The sequence below is a fragment of the Colias croceus genome, chromosome 11, assembly GCF_905220415.1.
Source record: "Colias croceus chromosome 11, ilColCroc2.1".
NCBI classification, from domain to species: domain Eukaryota; kingdom Metazoa; phylum Arthropoda; class Insecta; order Lepidoptera; family Pieridae; genus Colias; species Colias croceus.
The window spans coordinates 9,180,258-9,194,242 of NC_059547.1; the positions used below are offsets into that span (position 1 = coordinate 9,180,258).

Here is a 13,985-nt window from a genome sequence, read left to right on the forward strand (position 1 = left end):
AATTTATTATTTGTTAATAGTGACACATCCAAATTGTAATAAGATGATTAAATGTACATTTATGTGTATAATAGAAATATATTTATACTACCTACTCAGATAAATAATAAATTGTTCTGTCTTAGGTTCTGTCATTGTCATACGCATGTCAAATTGGATTTTGGTTGATCTAGTTCGCCTGACTCAAGATTTGAGCCATTTTCTTACATAAACGAGAGGTTGTAATTTATAAACCATGGGATTTGGTGACTATCCCAAAGAATATAACCCTGCAGTGCACGGGCCTTATGACCCCGCTCGTTTCTATGGCAAACGTAAGTTAAACTGCAAAGTTACTTTGGGGGTAGGGTTGTCGATGTCGATTATGTAATTTTGTTTCTTCTTTCAGCTGATACTCCATTCGGCCAGGTGAAGCTCAATGAGCTCGGATCATGGTTCGGTCGCAGGAACAAAACTCCCTCTGCTATGATGGGAGCAATGAGCCGAGGTATGATTATTTTTCTATTGAAGGTTATGTTTCAAGTTCGCCATTTATAATCTGGAAATGCATATCAACTGCCGAGAGTCAATACTACACTATATTTGCGTTGTCTGATAGTAATACAAAATGTGTACAAGAATAATTTCAGTAGATAATATGAAGATTGAAGAACCAGAATGTCATGTTATTTTTTTCACATCTAATATGCATTTAGTATAATTGAAAGAACTTTAAAAGAATTGCTTATATTATTTTTTATGAGTAGTTTCAATCTAAATCAATTTTATTATTACTTTTAATCATAATACAAATGTATTTATTTTCTTGAAATTAAAATATTTTCCACCGTTACTTGTGTATTCTGCAAGCGTAGCTGAATAAAACATATTTGTACATCTATTTATTTAAATGCTATAGAAATTCTTTAAAAATATTGTTCATACTTTTTGTTACATTAGTTTGAATCAAAGTTCAAAACACAAAAATATACTCCTTTTTTTTCTTGATTTAAAACAACATTTTTGATAAATTGACATTGCATTATAAACTACATTAATTGTAGCGATTGAATATATTACATAAAACAGGTATCAAAACTTCTTGAAACCAATATCTATCACATAAATAAAAAACAAAGTTTAATATTCATATCTTAATTTAATGTTTTCATATGAAATTTCCATTACAGCCTGGTGGAGGTGGCAACACAAGTATGTGCAACCTAAAAAGGTTGGAATGGCTCCATTCTTCCAACTGATTGCTGGCAGCATGGTCTTCTTCTACGCTATTAACTATGGCAAAATCAGTAAGTAAAACTGTCTTTCAAAAGAAAAAAGATATGTACAGTTGTAAAATTTATATTGTTTCTCAATTTAATAACTCAAACTGACTTTTTTTTTTCACTATATTTTATAAGCGCTTTTTAATTGTCATAATTCAGAAAAATTATAATTTACCACCAGTTCGGAAAACAGTTTCCAATACCTTTTTGTAACTTTTACTTTGCAAGGATTTATCACTAATTATTATACTTTTTAAACAACTACTCTTGGGCCTAAGATGTAGTAATACCTAAAAAATATTGCCCCAAAAGATGACTGATGAATAATGTATTTTTTCTTTTTTTTCAGAGCACCACAGGAACTACAAATACCACTAATCCCATATTTGCTGCTGTCAACATTCTAAATTATCTGTTTATGAATCACATGCTATGTAATTGGAAATGCATGTAATAGGTGTTGATGTTTAAATTAAATAAATAGTGAGAATGAAACTGTGTTTTTATTTTTATCTCAATGCTATATACCAATACACTTGATACTTGATTGACTTGATTGAAATATGATCAATTTCATGTTTATGATCTTATCTAAATGTATACTATATAATATTATAAAGCTGAAGAGTTTGTAAGTTAGAATGCGTTAATCTCAGGAACTACTGGTCCGATTTGAAAAATTCATTCGGTGTTAGATAGCCCATTTATCGAGGAAGGCTATTGGCTATATAACACGCTAAGACCAATAGGAGCGGAGCAATGCGGGAGAAATCGCGCGGCACAGCAAGTCATTAATATAATAACTAATTATGAAAAAATGATTTGATAGGCTTTCAATATTTTGTGCTTCTTATGTCTATATATATATAGTATATACCTACCCTGTACTGCAAAAATAAGTCTGAAAAAATCCATACATGTACATAATAGGCACAGGGTTCAAAATCGAAATTTAATAAAAATAATAAAGTATATGTCTATGCACCTACTGTATCTAATGTGTTTATTAAATTATATCCATTCCTATTTATTATCAAAATTAATGTGCTTGATTAAATTGAACCATGGTACATTTATGGTATTTTACAATGATTGTAATAATATTGTAAATTTTAAGATCCAGCCAGTCATTCAAACAATGATGATAAAATATTAATCATTATTGTTTAATTGTCTAAATTCCTATTAAAATATAAATAATAAGTTATGTATCTTTCTGTTGTAGTTTTTGCATGGTAAATTAAAGAAAGTGTAATATTAACAATATAAGAGAAATTACAAAACAAGTAACAGTTAAATCTTATTATTAAAAGTAAACAAAATGAATAAAACTTATGATATACCTAGTTTCTGTTTTTTTAACATAGTTAAATGGTGAAATATCAAATATCTTCTAGAACTTGTATGATTTCAGACATAAAAAGAAAACAACCTACAAATAAATTAATTCTTATATTAAAAGAAAAGCCATGATTACAAAAAAATATTTACTTAATTATGTTACAATAATTTATTGTGTATGCATACAACATTCACTACACACTCCTAAAAATGCATTTCACTTCACTCCCACAAGTCTATGATGATGTATCACAAGTCCTTGAGTAATTTTTCTGAAACAAATAAATAAAATTTATTAATGTATGGGCAGAAATGTTAATAACATTTTTAAGGTTTGTGAAGGAACTTTCACAAAATATGGGATATGTAGAAAAACTTTAATGACTGAATATATAATGATGAAATTTTTATACAAATTGGATGAATATCAGAAGTTTTCATTGTAATTATTGTAATTTTTCATTGATATTTATTGAAAATCTCAAAGAGTTTCTGTTCATAAACACAATATTGCATATTGACAGTTTGTTTGTAAACCAAGAACACATTTAACTTCTTACCTATAAAATTTCACTATTACAAATCAGATCTGCCCATATACTTGGGCTTCAACTCTTCTATCCTTTTAATGAAATCTGTCTTCTCGATGCAACCGTCGCAATTTTCATCCCAGTCATTGAGAATCTTCTTCAAGTCTCTGACCTTTAATTTTTTCAAATCAACATTGTTTAAATCTATTTGCTTATCGAAACGAAGATCACAGATTTGAGCGTCTTTTTTCTTAAGTTTTTCACAGATTTTATCACTGGGCATCGACCAACTCAAAGGTTTTGAAAGTTCTCCCAAAATACCGGTCGCCGATTCTTCTAGACCACCTAAATAGTAACAAAATCTGTTCTCTTTGTTCTTGGAGCCTTTGCAGAACTTTTTGAATGCAGCTTCTATCAATTTAGGGTCGCTCTTAACATTATCTTCTAACGTGGCTGCAAATTTATCGATAGTTTTTATACAAACTTCGCATTCGCCTTCTTTTAATGCGTAAGTGGTTTGCAACGCCGCTCCCACAAATAATAAATAAAAAACACTGAATTTGTACATTATGAATAATAATTAATTCTAATAAATGCTGGAGAACACTCGATAGTAACACAAAGCTGCAGACACTTAGAAAAAATTAAAACAAATTGAGGTTGAAGATGAGTTTTCCCTTTTCCACTCTCGTGGAAATGAAGACGTTGACAGCTTTACTTGGCGGGCTGTGATTGGTGCACGTGTGTTCACATAGTTCCATTTAACGCATTGTGATTTCTCTAAAATAAATTTGTATAATAGTGCACTCTTTACCTTGTTTCAATTTGGACAGAATGTAGATATTGCACTGTGGTAAGACTTAATTTTGCTAAAGATTTTGAGGATTTTTTTTTAGTACAACATTAAAGGACAAAAATGTTAATGTTGGCGGATTGTGTGGGCGGATCATATACCAAATGATGTAAAAAATGTTTCATGTTGTCCTTCCGAGATAATTTTATTACTATTGGCCTATCCAGCAAACCTGTCCTATAAAAAGTGTATAAAAATCACCCAACAATGAGCATCCGACTTTGTAGTTATATTAAAATTAGGCGAATCATAGATAGGTCTCCAGTAGGCAACATCACTGACTACTGTCAATATTTGACAAATATGTCAGCCACAGATGTCATCCTGTTGTCATGGAAACGGAGTTTGTTTATCAATACTAACCGTAAAAACTAAAATTGATTTTGGAAAATATATTGTTTTGTCAATAGCGTAACTTGTGTACGAATAAAAAATTGGGATCTTGACGATTGATTGAATTAAAAAATGACGGAACTCATACCAAAATTACAAGATAACCCTCGTGCTGCTTTAGAGCAGTATTTAACCGCACTTCAAAGTGAATCAAAAATGACTAGAAGGAATGCTTTACATAAAATAAATGAAGAAATCTTCAATAATCCTGCGAATTCTGATTGTGATCTCGCCATTGTCTTTCCTGATATTTACGCGTATGTGCTTAAAAGTTTTTCGGACGAATCAGAAGCATGCAGAGAAAACGCAATTACGATTATTTCAAATTTTATACAGCGTCTGCCTTTGAATGACTATTATTTAACATACATATTTCCTGTAATTGTGCGTCGTATTGGTTGTCCAGAGATAGTCGAGGAATCGGAGGAGATCCGCTTAGTTTTAATGGAATTGGTTCATAGTATAATAGATAAATATAAGGGTTCTCATTTATTGACTCCTTTTTTTAATGATTTCACGAGTATTCTGACGAAGACGAGTACAGATCCATTCCCTAAAGTGAAGCTGGAAGCATGTGAATGTATTATATTGCTTACTAAAGTTCTGCAACGTGATTTCCATTTTCAATCGGAGAGTTTTGTGAAACCAGTCTTGTCGAATTTTGCTCATCAACATTTTAGAGTGCGTGTTGCATCTGTTAGAGCTATAGGTATGTAATATTTTGTTTCAGCTCATATGTTTCTTAATTTATCATTAATTAGATGTAGAACTATAAACTGAATTGATATTTTAAATATTTCCAGGTGCTATTGTTATGGCTGGTAATGTAAAATGTTTCGAACTATCCATAACTCCAATGGCTGAAAAGCTCTTTGATGAGAACACTCAAGTTCGTCTCCAGGTTACTTTGGAAGTCGGCAACTGGATGCTCAGTTATAGAGATAGATATTCCTTTTGGCATCGAATGATACCTCTTTTGTTGACTAGGTAAACTAAAAAAAAAACATTTTTTAATTGCTCTAATAAATATACTTACAATTGTCTATTCGTCTTCTAGAAAAAAAAAATTCACTATAATTAAATACTTACCTTTTTAAATTCCATTAGCACAGCTATTAATTCTTTAAATAAAGACACTTAAAAAGTAAAAACTTGAAATATCTGACTCCCATTTTGTAATTTTAGTTTAAGTGATGTCATGGCTGATATACGAGAGACTGCAACCAATCTGTGGAGAGACGTAGGCCTACAATACATGGATGAGAATGAAGAGGATCTAAAGAAAAAGACAGATTTTCTGAAAGATGTGCCATCTCATTACCCAGATGTTAAGAGGCCCAATTTAGGGTGCAGGGTGTTAGTACAAAGCAATATTGGGAAAATCGTGCCTGCTATTGGCAGAGGTAAAGGATTTATATTAATTTTATGAATGCATACATTATAAGGTAATGTAAGAAACTTACCATTCTACCAAATTCATAGGTCGTTTTTTTTAGTACAAATCCGGCTCGAAGGACCAAAGAGAGCACTATAACTGAATGTTTAATGAATTATGAAACATGTCCGAATAAGTTTAACTGCTTTAATAGCACTGATTTATAAAATAATTTCTTCACTAGAGATTCAAGCAATACCCAAGCACACATTAATTGTGCATTAAAAGTAAAAAAAATTGTCGGATTTCAAACGGGATTAATTTACCGCTACCGCTTTGACTGATGTCTGATAATTAGATTTAATGCGTGGTTGGATTTTGGGAATTGTATAGCTTAAAAATTGCATAATACTATACTCTGTAACCAGAAATGGACGGCTGGCAAGCGGATGCCCGTCTCCGTTCATCCCAGTTGCTCTGCTGGTTGCTGCTCTGTGCTGAAGAGGGTGCCACACAGCATGCGAATACCATTGTGAGAATCTTGCATAGAGGAGCCGCTGATGAAGACCAGAGAGTTGTTCTGGAGGTATGTATGTCATATGGAACTAAGAAGCATGCGACTGTTCGGAGTCACACATTTTTTCCTATATCAGAACATTCTCTTCTATTATTTAGTGACCTAAAAACACAGCTAAAATGAAAAAGTTCGACTTCCTTAACGTTTTAAAATTATCTAATTGGGAAAAAATTACTTTAGCTTAGTAAGTAAGTCTCAAACAGCATGTATTTATGGAAAGCTTCAAAACTATTTTTTACTTATTTTGTTAGTAAAGAACACTTGACTGGCTAAGAGTTCACTGAGACAAAAATTATACGACTTAATTATATTATTAAAGCAAGGAAGTTATTTATTTCAGATAAAACGTGCGTCTGAGCTTTTCGGCTACTTCATAATACCTGATACTTGGTGGCCTCTAGTGGAAGCAGAAGTTGACTCCTGGAGTGCTCTACTCGTAATCACCAATATACTTAAAGGATCTTTAAGGGATCTGGTTAAAGTTAAGGTTTTGCACGAGTTGTGCAAGGAATTGGCTGATCCTGATCGGTGTAGGGTTAGGAAGGTAAGTTTACAATAAAAATGCATTTGCTTACAATAGAGTTGGGTATGCAATAGCTGAAAATAGATAGTTTGGTCAAACTATGCCAAATTGATAGAATTTATTTATTTATTTATTTTTATTTAAATAAATAAATAAATAAATTGGTAGAATTATGGTAGAATTTATTTATTTATTTATTTATAAAGAACAAAGACGAGAGAAGGAAAACTTTCAATACCTTAATATTCCTTTTTACAGCCAAAGTATCAAGAAAACCTCTTGAAAGTATGCGAAGCTCTGATGGATCTCTGTAAAGATGATTGTGTCGCCGTCGCTGAAGAACTGTTCATTATCAATTTCACGGTGTATGCTATGCCCGTTGATGATAATATACAGTTTATGGCTTTATGTAAGTACTTATATCTAGTTAAAAAAAATAAGGAATAGTTTAGTAGATAAATGAAAAACTTAAGTACTTTTACAAAATTTTGATGTGTTCTAAAACTACCTACATTTGTATAATTTCATGATTCATCCGGACTCTGATGACATCCGTCGCATTCGGCAGGTCCTATCAAATAACGAGTAACGCACTGACGAACTGCACAATACCATTTCACAAAATACACAAAAATGCGTGTTTTTATTATATTTTTTTACTTACAGCGAATCTAGACAAGTTGCGATATATAGAAAAATGTGGGAAGACGTTAACCTCTCTATACGAGCGTCACATTCGACGCGTACTATCGGATATAACGAGTGACGCGCTCACGTGGAACTTGCTGACGCCGGACCGGTGCTTAATGGAATGCGTGTTATTGCGCTCAGGTTTGAATTTCGAATTCCACATGTTATTTATTTTTATTTTTAAAAAGCCCAGTATTCATTGAAACATTTTTTATCATCTGTTAAATAAAGTTGCCAACAACATTATTTATTAATTGTTGCCTTAAAAATGAATTCATCAATTTAATTATAATAAATGTAAAAAAAAACAGACTTACTGTGTCAAACATTTAAATGTCCACTTACATAAAAATGATCATTGTTTTTCACGATTTCATGAACTTTCTTTGAATTGAGCTTTCTAGTGAAAATTATTCAATTGTTCACACAGGTGTAGAGGAATTATAATTTTAAAGACTTGTTTATTTTAAATGATGAGTTTATGCATAGGTTTAACTTCTTTGAATCTATTTAGGTGCCGCAATGGGAGCGCAACTACATCTCATAGCGCCATTGCTAAAAGAATGTTTGGCCGTGCCAAAAGTGGACCCGGAAGTCAAACTGAAGATATTCACCGCGCTCTCAACTGTTCTGTTACAAAGGAAAACTAATTTCAAAAAAAGTGAACCTGAAAAATTGGAGGCTTTTTTGAAAATCGTTATTCAAGGTGAGTGTTCTAAAAACACAAATTAAATTAGTCTGGCGACATAAAATATGGTATTGAAACATAAAACAGGAAATATATACTTACACACTAAAGCAGCTAGCACATAACAATTTTTTTTTCTTAAATTTGAATTAATTTTAAATTTCGATTGTTCTATTGTGTCAAATATTTTTCAATCCCATTGCCATTACAAAAAATCATAAAAAATAACAAAATAAGTGAGTTATAACTACTTGCTGTCTTTTGTTTCAGAAATTATCCTGCCCAACCTAGTATGGTCGCCCGGTCGTACCTCCGAAGCGATCCGTACAGCTGCGGTTGCGTGTTTGTGTTCAGCCTTACAGGAGAACCCGGAGGAGGATTCGCTGGAGAGGGGCGGCGATGGAGATGGTTTTGATAAGGTAAGTTAACAAACAACAAAGAAAAATGAATTTCTTCTCTGTACTATAGGAATGTTTCGAAAATCTTGATTAAAGGACGTATAAAGAAACGTTTAATTTCAAGTCTAAAGGGCTCAAGCTTACTATGGTAATAAGGTAAGTTAAAGTAAGTTTGAATGATCAAATGCAGAAATAATCCTGCCCCTGCCCCAGGTTAAGTAAAATCGAATGATCAATGAATACGCATTTTTATGTAATGATACACTGTAACATGTCTCAGTTCTAAAGAATTTACAAAAAAAAACTATATTATATGGTTTATATTCATTGTTATCATTCCTTGCAGGATGTTAACTTATTCCCCACGAAGGAGTCTCTCGAACCGTTCCTAGAGGAAATGGTGCCACTTTTGGTCAGTCTAGTGGACGATAACTCGCTGTTAACCCGCCAACACACGCTCCGTGCGATCTGCTGTCTGGCAACACTGGCCAAACAACGTGGCTGTTTCACAGTTGAGATACTGCATAAGTTGTATTTTGGTGAGGAAAAAATAATTTATAAAAGTCATATCAATAAAAATTACTTAAATTCTTTATTAAATTAAAAAAATCGTAAAATATGACACCCATTAATGGAGTCACCATAATGGTTTCGCCATAAAAACTTTGTCTCGTGTTCATCTCGCTTTAAGAAAATAACTCAATAATAATCGAAATACCTACTCCCTAATTAAAATAATTTTCACAGTTGTCCTAAAACGCCTAGACGACAGCAGCGACAGAGTGCGCTCGTACGCAGTGCAAACTCTATGCACGCTGTTCAAATGTCGCCCGGAAGGTTACGATTGTAACGTTTTTGGCGCCCATATAGATGCACTATACAGCGCCATGTTGATTCACTTGGACGATGCGGACGAAAGTTTTAGAAAGGAAATGCTGGGTGAGTATTTTTTACTCATAATAATGGTGAAGAGATGAGAGAGAGTAATTTTTTTTAGTTTGTAAAGGAAAACAAATATAAGAATTACGACATGTTTTAATTATATATCATCAATCAATCAATCATACATAATATTATATAAAAGTTTTATTATTTTCTTTTTCAGATGCTTTACTCGCGTTAAGTGATGTGGATTCATGCCTCTTGATGAAAAAGGTTCAAGCTAATATCCATTTGTATAGAAATAAAGCGGCCTACGAGAAACTTTCCAAACATTTAGAAAAAATTATTAAAGAAAAATAATTTGTTATATTTTGTTATGAACTGACTAGTTAACACTTTTATTTAATTTCAAAAGTTGAATTATTTTTTATTTGTCTAACTCTATCAATGTAGGGTTAAAAGTAGATAATTTTACATTAGCTTAGTCGGACTACCCTTACTGAGAAGTGCAATTATTAAGTTTATACCTATTAAACGCATTGTTGAAAGATTAAAGTGCTTTTTATTTAAGCCAGTGCTACCATTCTACTATGATACCTACACAGAGCAAGTAATATAGGAATACCTATGCGAAACTATTGCTATACTTAGGTACCTTATTATAATATTGTTCACATTAAAGTATTGTATTGGTAATAACTAATGGTTAATGCGACTTTTTGGTTATTATGCAACAACAACCACGTAAAATTGTCGCTAAATTAAGGGATAAACTTACTAAAGATACATTAATAAGCAATTTCAAGAAGTGTAATAAAACTAAGAGTATTATGTCGCATGATCTCGGCTTTAACGGTAACGCATCGAAGATCTTCATAAACGAACACCTCACCGTGGCAAATAAAATTTTATTAAATACATGTAAGAAACGTGCCAAGGAGAGGAATATTAAGTTCGTATGGATTAAAAACTGTACCATATACATACGCGCAAACGAGAAGACTCCAGCCAAAGTTATATCTTCCGAAGAGGATTTAAAAAATTTTTTAGATTCCAAATTGTAGAAAATTTCTGTTTGTTTATGTTTAAAACTCTCATTTTAAAACTTACCCTATATAACACATATTCACAACTTAACACAAACCCACTCTCTTATTTACACATAAAATTTAATCTTACATTTAATTATATTTATTTATCTAGTAGATTTCTAAATAATTTTATATACAAAATTGTAGAAATTTTCTATTTGTTATTGTTTACAAATTACAAGTTAAAACTTACCCCATATTACACATATTCACAGATTTATACAAATCCAAACTTATATTTACACTTAAAAACTAATCATAAATCTCATTCATATTTATCTTATCGACCTAATTTTACTCAAGTTCTTAATATTAAAGTGTTGTTCGATCAATTATCAATTATTCGTAACTACATAATTTTGCATAACCATGTTTACTTACGATCTTTAAAAGGTTCCTCTCCCCTGATTTACAATGTTCGTGCGCAATGGACATTGACCTTGACGACATTTTTTAGAACTGCCCGCGAGAATTTTGATATTTTTTGTAACGATCTTGCATTTCTTTGTCGCGAATATTTGATTAGTTTTAATTCGTATAGTATAATAAAAGCCGTATTAGTAATCAATATGTTTCGCATTACCGAGTTATTTGTTTCTATTGTAATTAAAGTTTTAATTTATCATATTGTTATTCTTATAGTTGCATTTATTAGGATCGTTTATTATTTTGTTTATTTCATTATATTTCAATGGCTTCCAGAAATAAGGATATAATTATTTATTATCAAAACGCTCGCGGTTTACGTACTAAATTACCGGAGTTGCACAGAAACATTTTGTTGAACAATTATGATTTAATTATTATCACAGAAAGTTGGTTATGCGACGGTATTTTAGACTCGGAAATTTGCGATTCCCGCTACGAGGTTTTTAGATGCGATAGAAAACACAATAGGAAAGGCGGTGGCGTATTGATCTGCATTAAAAAAAATTACAATGCTCTCATCACTCAAAATGTTCAGTGTGGTAATGTAGAAAGTTTATGGCTCTCAATGTCAGGTGAGATGTTTGAGGGTAAGGTGGATCTTCACATTATTGCCGCTTACCTGCCTCCTTCGTCAGATCTGCCTAATCTCTTAAGATCTCTCAGTTCTACGTTGCTTTCAATTTATGACAATTACCCCAATAATAATTATTTAGTTATTGGTGATTTTAATTTACCCTTTATTTCTTGGGTGGATAAATTTAACTATAGCATTAACAATTATTGCAATCCAGATCTTTTAGAAGCCACTTTGGGTTTTTTAAATCTAACTAATTTAATGGGTATGGGTCAGTTTAACCATACACCAAACTTTTGTGGAAATATTTTAGATCTAGTTTTTTCTAATTTAAGTATTAACTGTCAGGACATTACCTCTAATTTCTTAATCAACATGGATAGATTTCATAGTCCACTATTCATTACAATTTACGACATTAATAATAAGCAGTTACGACCGCAGTTTGGTAGAATAAAAAAGTTTTTTAAAGCGGATTACGATGCTATCAACTTAGAATTAAGGAAATTTAACTGGGATGAAATTTTAAATTCTGGCTCAGTTGATGATGCTACCAGTAGTTTTTATGCTATTATAAGCTCATTAATAGATAGATATGTGCCTTCAGTTCGTATTTCTTCGCGTCGGCGTTATCCTAAATGGTACACTCCGGCTTTGATAAATATCATAAAAGAAAAATTTAAATTTCACTCTAAATGGAAAAAATACAAGAATCCTATCGATTATTCAACCTTTTCACTACTCAGAGCTAGAGTAAAAGAATTAAAAGTAGAAGCACACTCAAATTATCTCTTACGATGTCAAAATTCTATTAAATCTTCTCCTAAGGAATTTTGGACTTATATCAATAACAAACGTATGAATTCTAGCTATCCATGTTGTATGTCTTATCGTGGACATATGTTAACTTCGGGAAAAGATATGTGCTCGGCATTTAGCGATTTCTTTCAATCTGTTTTTCGATCAGACGTTTCTTCTGATCTTGTGAATCCTATTGTTGAGTCAAACCTGGCCGACTGTATATGTTCTATCTTGATTACTGACAAGGAAATAAAAGCATTATTTAAGAGAGCTTGATGGTCAGAAGGGTGCCGGGTCTGATGGAATACCTGCAATTTTTGTCAAAAAATGTCAGTCTAGTTTAGTTATACCCTTACGTTTACTCTTCCAGCGTTCTTTAAACGAAGGAGTCTTTCCTAAATGCTGGAAGGAAGCTTTAATCATACCTATACACAAAAAAGAATCTAAAAATGAAATAACGAATTATAGAGGTATATCTTTACTTAACATATTTGCGAAAATGTTAGAAAAAATTGTACATAAACACCTATATAGCTCAACGATTAATTGCATCCCTTCCAACCAACATGGTTTTGTTAAGTCACGTAATGTCACAACGAATTTATTAGAGTTAACACAATTTGTGAATCGTAGCATGAATGAAGGTGTGCAGGTGGACGTGCTTTATACGGATTTTGAGAAGGCGTTCGATAGAGTCAGTTATAATATATTAATTCGCAAGCTATACGCGGTTGGCATCAGAGGGAATCTCCTTAGGTGGTTAGAGTCGTACATTCGAAATCGTAGTCAGTCTGTTATCTTGGGAGGCTATAGATCTGACTTTGTTGATGTTACTTCCGGAGTCCCCCAAGGCTCGCACCTCGGTCCCTTATTGTACAATATTTATTTATTTGATATCGATACTTGTTTTAAAAATTCAAATTTTCTGCTTTATGCAGATGACAAGAAAATTTTTAGAAAAATCTCAACCCCTCAGGACTGCCTCTTGCTTCAGGACGATCTTAATAGGCTTACCAATTATTATAAATTAAACAAAATATCAGTAAACACAAATAAATGCCAAAAAATAACTTTTTCTCGAAATAAGGCCAATAAAATTATATGTTTTGACTATAAAATTAGCAACGAAATTATTCCATCCGTTACGTCAGTAAGGGACCTAGGTGTGATCCTCGATGACAAGCTTAGTTACCGCATGCACATTGAATTAATATCTCAAAAAGCCTATAAAAATTTAGGATTTGTTTTGAGGCAGGCGGAACCCTTTGATGATTCGGCATGTTTGAAAGTTTTGTACTACGCATATGTACGTAGTATTCTAGAGTTCGCCAGCGTCATTTGGCGTCCAAGTTATAAATGTCATATAACTAAATTGGAAAAGCTTCAAAAATTATTTGTGAATAGAATGAAATATAAAAATAAACAATATGATTTAACCTATTCACAAGCTTGCTCTTACTATAAAATCAATACCTTGGAGGATCGTAGAGACGTAATCGACCTTATGTTATTGTATGATATTGTCAATAATAACTTTGATTTTCCTGTTGCTTTAGAATACTTACAATATCGTGTGCC

At 32.0% G+C, this 13,985-nt stretch overlaps 3 protein-coding genes and 1 long non-coding RNA gene across 4 annotated transcripts; 2 read left to right on the forward strand and 2 right to left on the reverse strand.

Annotated features, from left to right (window-relative positions):
• The first annotated feature begins 144 nt into the window (after positions 1–144).
• LOC123695515 (putative ATP synthase subunit f, mitochondrial) lies at positions 145–1,754 on the forward strand. Its single transcript, XM_045641389.1, has 4 exons — positions 145–314; positions 389–487; positions 1,170–1,286; positions 1,612–1,754. Exons 1-4 carry the CDS (start codon positions 236–238, stop codon positions 1,638–1,640), a joined length of 324 nt encoding a protein of 107 aa, XP_045497345.1. The 5' UTR covers positions 145–235; the 3' UTR covers positions 1,641–1,754.
• Positions 1,755–2,699: 945 nt separating this feature from the next.
• On the reverse strand, positions 2,700–3,827 carry LOC123695514 (mesencephalic astrocyte-derived neurotrophic factor homolog). Its single transcript, XM_045641388.1, has 2 exons — positions 3,164–3,827; positions 2,700–2,875 (listed from the first exon to the last, which is right to left on the reverse strand). Exon 1 carries the CDS (start codon positions 3,699–3,701, stop codon positions 3,180–3,182), a length of 522 nt encoding a protein of 173 aa, XP_045497344.1. The 5' UTR covers positions 3,702–3,827; the 3' UTR covers positions 2,700–2,875; positions 3,164–3,179.
• Positions 3,828–4,299: 472 nt separating this feature from the next.
• On the forward strand, positions 4,300–10,067 carry LOC123695513 (dynein axonemal assembly factor 5). The gene is made up of 12 exons (XM_045641387.1): positions 4,300–5,088; positions 5,183–5,366; positions 5,565–5,782; positions 6,183–6,340; positions 6,672–6,875; positions 7,113–7,263; positions 7,521–7,685; positions 8,059–8,250; positions 8,503–8,651; positions 8,977–9,169; positions 9,378–9,569; positions 9,736–10,067. Exons 1-12 carry the CDS (start codon positions 4,452–4,454, stop codon positions 9,870–9,872), a joined length of 2,580 nt encoding a protein of 859 aa, XP_045497343.1. The 5' UTR covers positions 4,300–4,451; the 3' UTR covers positions 9,873–10,067.
• On the reverse strand, positions 6,424–7,580 carry LOC123695516. The gene is made up of 4 exons (XR_006751943.1): positions 7,519–7,580; positions 7,093–7,277; positions 6,712–6,928; positions 6,424–6,445 (listed from the first exon to the last, which is right to left on the reverse strand). It is a non-coding gene; the product is annotated as an uncharacterized LOC123695516 (long non-coding RNA).
• Positions 10,068–13,985: the final 3,918 nt, after the last annotated feature.